Below are 7,206 nucleotides of genomic sequence, written 5' to 3'. Positions count from 1 at the left end.
CTTTCTAAAAATTTCTTATTCATCTGCGATACACGCGTAGCGTCGCGCGCATCACGTGACAAGGATCGCCTGCTAAAGGAGAGTCGAGGGGAATCGAGCTAATATGCTAGCGGAAGGGGTACTTAGGGGACCATCGTGGGGGAAGCGTCGTGCGCTTTTCTGGCAACTATGTTCCTCAGTTATGTAGGGTGTGCAGACTTGTCTATAAGATCATCGCCGAATCAATTGGATTTATAAAATTGTCAATAACACAAAAAAGTTATCGATACGCAATGCGCCATTACGTCCCGACAATTAACGGTCATTTTCATTATTTCTGCACGATGTAAGATGTAAGATGCAGGCCAACTTCAGAACAACGTCGAAAACATGAATTATACACGTAGAATAGAGAGAGAAGACATATTTCCCATTCGATTGGTTCTTCGTCGGCGCGCTTCCCACCATCTCTGTTCACACTCATTTCAATGATGGTGGGGGTCAAAGAGGGACTCGTACCGGCGGCGGCGCCTGCAGTCGCAGTGACCGGCTAGTCACAGAGGATTTAGCCTCTGTAGCTTGTGTTTGTTAGCTCCCGAGTGTCGAAAACGTGGACACGAAGAAGTACGATCATAAACGATACACGGGGGTGATTCCTGTCGTCGAAGTATCATAGGACACGTATTGTTCCTACATACACAGAACCGTCGCGTCTGCCTTTACTGTCGGTCACGCGCTTTGCCTTCGTCCGTCTGCCTATCCTCCTCTCCACGCGTCCGTCTCTCTTGAACCAACGCGTGCGACAGATCAGTACGGTATACACGGTGTGACAGCGATCGACTGGCTACGACACTGTACGAACAACCCTTGCGCTCTTTTTTTCCAAGGCTCACGCGGTTTTCCATGTCAACGACACGCGCGCTCCTACCAAGGCCAGCGTGCTACGCCCCGCAGCGCAAAGCAGCCTCCGTCGCCGTCATCGTCGTCGCTGGCGTGAAACGCACGCTCCACGTAGCCGTGCCCGTCACCGACGGCCCGTTATTGTCCGTGTCGCGTCGGTGTCGGTCGTCAGACATCTGCTCGTCGTCGTCTGCGTATTCGGCTACGAAGAGGCCCGGCGAGCATCGAGGCTCGTCCACGGCTGTCGTCGCCAGGGTGAGGAGGAGTCACGGCAGCGTCGCTCTCGCCAGCCTGAGATGAGCGACCATGGCTGCATACACTTGAATAATTTCAAAGCAGCCAAGGGTATCCAGCCGTACAAAGTGATACACTCCTATTTTGTGACCAGCACGTCGGCCGAGGCACGCGTAAGGAAGGTACGACAATCTTTTTCTCTTTGTGACCCGTGCTCGAGATTCCGTCCTTGTCTCCTTCAGAAAGGCTTTCGCCTTCCGACCGTCTCGTACGCTCGTCGGTATCAAGTTCTTTGTCCCGTTTTTACAGTCTACGACAAACCCATTGATTTGGAATAGTTACGAATTTTGGTGACACCGGAGATCGCAGTCTCACAAATCGCAACATCATTCTCTCTCTCTGTCGTTTCTTCAGTCACAGGCTATGCAAATCTTAGGCAGAATGACAACCCGATACGTCAACGCGCGTAAATTGTTTATAGTTTTCCAAATGTTACTCACGAACTATTTTACAACATTATTTCATCAATACATTTACTCTTATTAAAAGACCCACGTCTGTTCCAATTTCTTTTCTGCAACTTCCTTTATCGCAATTCCACGACAGTAAACCATACTCGAAAGTGATTGATGCTTCTCGACTAACAGACAATAATAAATCAAGTAAATTGGTTGTACATCTTTTGAAACATCGTCGCCTCTTCACGTTTAACGCACGTCAATACATTTATTCTTATTAAAAATCCTACGTCTTTCCCAATCTCTTCGCTTGATCCTTCTTTTTATCTTATTCATTTCTTTAAATGTTTATCGTAATTCTATGACACTAAACAATACTCGAAAGTGATTGATGCTTCTCGATTAACGATTATTCTTACAATAATAAATTAAGTAAATTGCTTGTTCTTAATGTTTTTTTAAAGCATTCTTTACCTCTTCATATTTAATATACGTCAATAAATTTACTATACTCTTATTGAGAATTCCAATTTGTTTTTCGTCTTTCTATCCTATGAATTTCTTTAAATGTTTATCTCAATTCTATGACATTAAATAGTACTCAAAAGTAATTAGTGCTTCTCGGCTACTAGATAATAAGAAATTAAGCAAATTGGTTGTACATAATAACAAAAGTTGATAACGAGAGTATAATTTGAGTGCGTACTGTTAATTTCGTAAATGATTCCACTGTGAAGATGGATTTAAAAATGGCTACTATGTGCAATCACTCTGTCGGTACATTGTTCTGGCAGATTAGCTGCTGGCGTAATGTAACGGTATTGTAGATTTACGATTTTGATGATACCGTTGAATGATGTAATTTCTTTTTTGAATGTCGTTCCACGTACGAAATACATATACGCAATTATTTTCCAAAATAATTTATGTTATACAAAATATTCCATTTTTTAGATTTTTATTTAAAGTTCTGTATTCTTAGGGTGTTACGGTCTTGTACAGTTACGATTTTCATGATACCATTGAAATTACTCTTTCGTACATCATTCCACGTACGAAATAAATGTATGCAATCATTCCCTACAATAATATACAAAAACTATACAAAATATTTTAATCAATTTTAATAAATTCCTGTATTTTTAGGCTGTTAGCTGCTTATGTCATACGTGTAAAACCTACAAAGATCGTCTTCATTCTTGTCTCCACTGCATATTTTTCGGCTGCTACGTGAAAGGTCACATACAAGAGCATGCAAAGACGAAAAAACACTTCTTAGGTAAAACTCTTATTTTATATAAGATAAAATAATAAGCTCGAAGAATATATGTTTCCAATTGTATGTTGCAGCTGTTGATCTTTGTTATGGAAATATATTGTGCTTCCAATGCGGGGATTATGTATACGACAGAGAGCTATTGGCAGTCGCCAAGGCGCAGTGGAGTGAGTCTGCGAAGTCGTTGAGCTTTGGAGAATTTTATAGAGCATGGGAACCCACGCAGACAGAGGCCGAGTTATTGCGAAAACATCCGCGCAGAAGGCGTGTAGTCGAGAATTCGACGATAGGTAGAAATGATCTTCTACAATTGTGATTTCGGCAGGCACGCATTGATTCACTGCTTCGCACGCATGCTGCACTGAAATCGATTGCAATAGAGTCAGACTGCCGTATTGGGCAGTTTTGGTACAGCATTGACAATGAATCACTGAGTACCTGCCTAATTCAATTTAAGACTCGCGGACACGAGCTAAACTTCATATCATTTGTGTTTAAATTATTTTTCAGGTCTGAGAGGACTGATAAATCTTGGAAGTACATGTTTCATGAACTGCATCGTACAGGCGCTGATTCACACGCCGCTGTTGAGAGATTATTTCCTTGCTGACCGTCACCACTGCCCACAGCCGACGAGCTGCCTGGTCTGTGAAGTATCGCATCTTTTTCAGGAATTTTATTCCGGCAGTAAAGCCCCGTTGACGCTTCACAAGCTCCTACATTTGATCTGGACGCATGCCAGACATTTAGCAGGTTACGAACAGCAGGATGCCCACGAGTTCTTTATAGCCACCCTCGACGTTTTGCACAGGCACTGCGAGGCAGCGCCGATATTAGTCAAAGATAATCCACATCACTGTAACTGTATCATTGACCAAATCTTCACTGGCGGACTTCAAAGTGATGTGGTTTGTCAGGCGTGCAAGTATGAGCTAACTACAGGATAGAAAATTTATAGCTTGGGATAATGATACTCGATCCGTTTTTCATTGTATTTGTTCTCCCCATGGGGACACGAAAATAGTAGAGGTGTGCGATGACTTGAGAGTGTTAAGTCAAGTCGAGATGATATGAATCTTCAAAATGCGTTGTTCAAATTTTCCTTATAAGCCCCGATTAAAAAATTGAAAAAGTGACCTTTACTTTTCTCTTACAATTTCTATCAATTTACATTTTTTCGAAAGGTCCTCTAGACATCATTTAATAAACTAACTACTAAAAAAACACCAATCGCTTGATTCGACATTAAAAAAGTTATCCACCTTTAAAAGGTTTTTGTTTCAGTTTTATTTTATTATTTTCGTGTCTCGTCACTCTAAGGGAAACTAGCGCAATCAAAAATCGAGAGAATCGAAAATCGTTCTCCTAAACTGTATGCTGTTACAAAAACGGTTGTATTGATGTAATCAAATTTCAGCGGAGTATCCACAACGATAGATCCATTCTGGGATATATCATTGGATCTGGGTCCAGCGGCTAGCGCGTCCGGTTCCGATAGTTCTGGCCCTCCTACCTCATTATTAGATTGCCTAGAAAGATTCACGCGCGCCGAACATTTGGGATCGAGCGCGAAAATCAAGTGCAGCAACTGTCAAACGTATCAAGAAAGCACCAAACAACTGACTATGAAGCAGCTGCCTATCGTTGCCAGTTTTCACTTAAAACGATTCGAGCACTCCAGCATACAAGACAAGAAGATCTCTACGTTCATCTCGTTTCCAGAACAATTAGACATGACGCCTTTCATGTCGCACAGGAGGAACGGTAACAACAACAGCTCAATGATCGACGGGCTACCGAAGAACGGGGAAGACGCGGCGTTCAGCGATAACAGATATTCGCTGTTCGCCGTGATTAATCACGAAGGCTCGTTGGAGACCGGACACTACACTGCCTTCATACGGCAGCAGAGGGATCAATGGTTCAAATGCGACGACCATTTGATCACCAGGGCAAGATTAAAAGATGTTCTAACTAGCGAGGGGTAAGTTCATGGCAATGACTTGTTCAGTGTTGAGGTGTGCGAGAATCCGATCATCGGTGACGATTAATATTTGGGACGAAATTGGGATGGAACGGGACGGGTTCTCGGGGACAATTTCATTGTTATGCATAATAGTTTTTTTATTTACTGTATCGTCTGTTACATGCTGAAACATAAGTGAATTTATTCAAACTAATCCTGCAATTTTCGAGAATTTCGATCCCAAAGAAAAAACTCGTCCGATATTTACGGGTTCTCGTACACCTCTAGTTTCAGTGTCATCAGTATCATTAATAGTGACAAACCATTTCCTTTTCAGGTACCTTCTTTTTTATCATAAACAAATTTTGGAGTACGGTCGAAATACCAAGGTGTAAATCGATCTGATTGTGTAATTAATTTATTTATCACGACGAATCATGGGCGGTAGACTTAAGTTTTAGAAGAACAAAAAAAAAACTACGGTCAATTCCCTTTCGGGAAGTTGTTTCTTTCGTTCGACTCATCAGTCGGAATTACATACATGAACTATATAACATGAAATACCGAAGGCCTGAAAAAGAAGAAAAAAATGAAAAGAATTATCGTTTGATACGGTATTAATCGAAAGAATATTTACTTTCAATCAAATTAGAAATATTATTACGCTTTACTCGTGTGAAAAACGCTAGAAATTAATCACTGTTTATAAAAAGAGAGATAGTCACGATCGATCAGACGTCGCTCCGTTAGCGTAGATGTTTGTCAGTTTAAACTTAACGAAAAAGTGAAGATAAAACGTTTTACTTTGCTTTTTCTTTTCGACAAAATCTAAAGGTGGCTGTCGATCGATTTCCCTGTTCGTGTCCTAAAGTAAATTAAGCGTAGTTTTAAGATTAGCTCAATTTTTTTAAAATAACCGTTCGCATTTTTGTATATCGCTGACTGTTGTTATATTCCTGCCCTGACACTTGTATACACGATGCACAAAGGATGGCTCGCAAGACTCTAAATCTATTTTTCCTATTTCATAACTTATATTATTATTTTTTTTACTGATCAATTAATGAGGAATTTCGCCGTTAGCCATGATTCAGCGTCGTGTTAGCCATCCTTCGGTAAATCACTTTTGTACAAACGAAATAATATAGCAAACGAAAAGAAAGGAGGGATAATAGTATTATCCAATGAAGGCGAAGAATTACTTCGCGTGACTGTGTATAATAAAAGAAAATTTGACAAAATTTCCTTCTGGTTGCCCGTCTTACCTTTCGTAAATGCTACAGTACTCAGTTTAACACTAAACTGTAAGACCGTTTGGAAATTGTTTTATAAGGAATGAAATGAAAACTAAATTTGTTTGGTCATTTTGCTAGAGTTGTAATTATTACTTGAACTGGTGATTCAAGTATCATCATCGACACTAATTGTAAAAAATTGCACTGAAATAGAAAAGATATAAATATAGGGTGTTATCGTAGAAAAACTACTGGCAGGTTTAGTGTTAAAAGCGAAAGTGTTTCGAGAAGAGAATCGTGCGTAGAGCTTTCAATACTTTTCTGTACGACAGTCCCTGTAAAAAAAAGTGCCAAGTGTTCGTCGCACTTGTAGTTCGTATAATCGTGTGCTTATCGTTATTACAGTTCCCTATATTCTGATAGGTTTCGATTATTGTGTTCATTGAGAAAATCTCGCGTAATGTTTCTATGAAACGCTCAGGTAACGTTTGTTAAATAACGCCTGAGAGAGAAAGAGAGAATGATAATTTGTATCGTGTGAATCGATCAGTAAATGTTTTGATCAAGAATGATTCATCGGTACGTTTGAGTACGAGTATATACAATTGATGTTAAACAAGACCACTGAACTTCGACATGAAGGAAAGAAGTTTGACAGAAATCTGCGAGGAGGAAGGAGAGAAAATGAGAGTTGCAAAATTTCACTGATCAATTGCAACAACTGCACACTTGCCTGTGTGCCCATCCTCACGACGTGACACGACCAATAAATACGTTTAAACGTTCGTATTACGCGTGCATGCGTTTTGTATAAGGCTGAAGTGAACGTATACAGAAATAAAGTTATATTTCGTCGAGAAATCGTATTTTCTAACTTTATTCGCACTTTTGCACGCATTTATCGCCCTTATTCGAAGTTATCCTATCCTATCAACAGCGATTCTTATCAGATATGATGCAGTTAGGAGTACATCGTGTAAGTATAGAATATTTTACGCATCTTTGGAATAATTGTGTTGGAAATACACAAAAGTAACGAAAATTTACAGGGTGCCTCTTACATTTGACGCACTGTATTATTTTTAATAGTGAAACATGAGAAAGTTTCAAATATTCCATATAATTGTTGAGAAGTATTTTTTATTTTTTTTCTTGTTA

At 40.0% G+C, this 7,206-nt stretch overlaps 1 protein-coding gene across 3 annotated transcripts; it reads left to right on the top strand.

Moving 5' to 3' along the window:
- The first annotated feature begins 454 nt into the window (after positions 1 to 454).
- Positions 455 to 6,909, top strand: not (ubiquitin carboxyl-terminal hydrolase nonstop). Of its 3 annotated transcripts, none has more exons than XM_018020062.2 (7): positions 455 to 789; positions 867 to 1,295; positions 2,718 to 2,850; positions 2,922 to 3,137; positions 3,358 to 3,772; positions 4,265 to 4,831; positions 5,151 to 6,909. In XM_018020062.2, exons 2-7 carry the CDS (start codon positions 1,176 to 1,178, stop codon positions 5,206 to 5,208), a joined length of 1,509 nt encoding a protein of 502 aa, XP_017875551.1. In that variant the 5' UTR covers positions 455 to 789; positions 867 to 1,175; the 3' UTR covers positions 5,209 to 6,909. The 3 variants fall into 3 exon arrangements, with proteins under 3 accessions (XP_017875551.1, XP_017875549.1, XP_017875548.1); XM_018020060.2 differs by having other exon boundaries at positions 455 to 794; XM_018020059.2 differs by having other exon boundaries at positions 455 to 1,295.
- Positions 6,910 to 7,206: the final 297 nt, after the last annotated feature.

Source organism: Ceratina calcarata, unplaced genomic scaffold (assembly GCF_001652005.2).
Source record: "Ceratina calcarata isolate Rehan_Ccalc_2016 unplaced genomic scaffold, ASM165200v1 scaffold211.2, whole genome shotgun sequence".
Classification (NCBI taxonomy): domain Eukaryota; kingdom Metazoa; phylum Arthropoda; class Insecta; order Hymenoptera; family Apidae; genus Ceratina; species Ceratina calcarata.
This window is presented reverse-complemented; position numbering and strand designations above follow the sequence as displayed.

What these genes read in the sequence shown, in the direction of transcription:
- not (XM_018020062.2), top strand. Translation starts at nt 1,176, where the DNA reads ATGAGCGACCATGGCTGCATACACTTGAATAATTTCAAAGCAGCCAAG. An exon ending in AGTCGAGAATTCGACGATAG is followed by an intron (nt 3,138 to 3,357) that starts GTAGAAATGATC and finishes ATTATTTTTCAG; the next exon opens with GTCTGAGAGGACTGATAAAT. An exon ending in GTGGTTTGTCAGGCGTGCAA is followed by an intron (nt 3,773 to 4,264) that starts GTATGAGCTAAC and finishes ATCAAATTTCAG; the next exon opens with CGGAGTATCCACAACGATAG.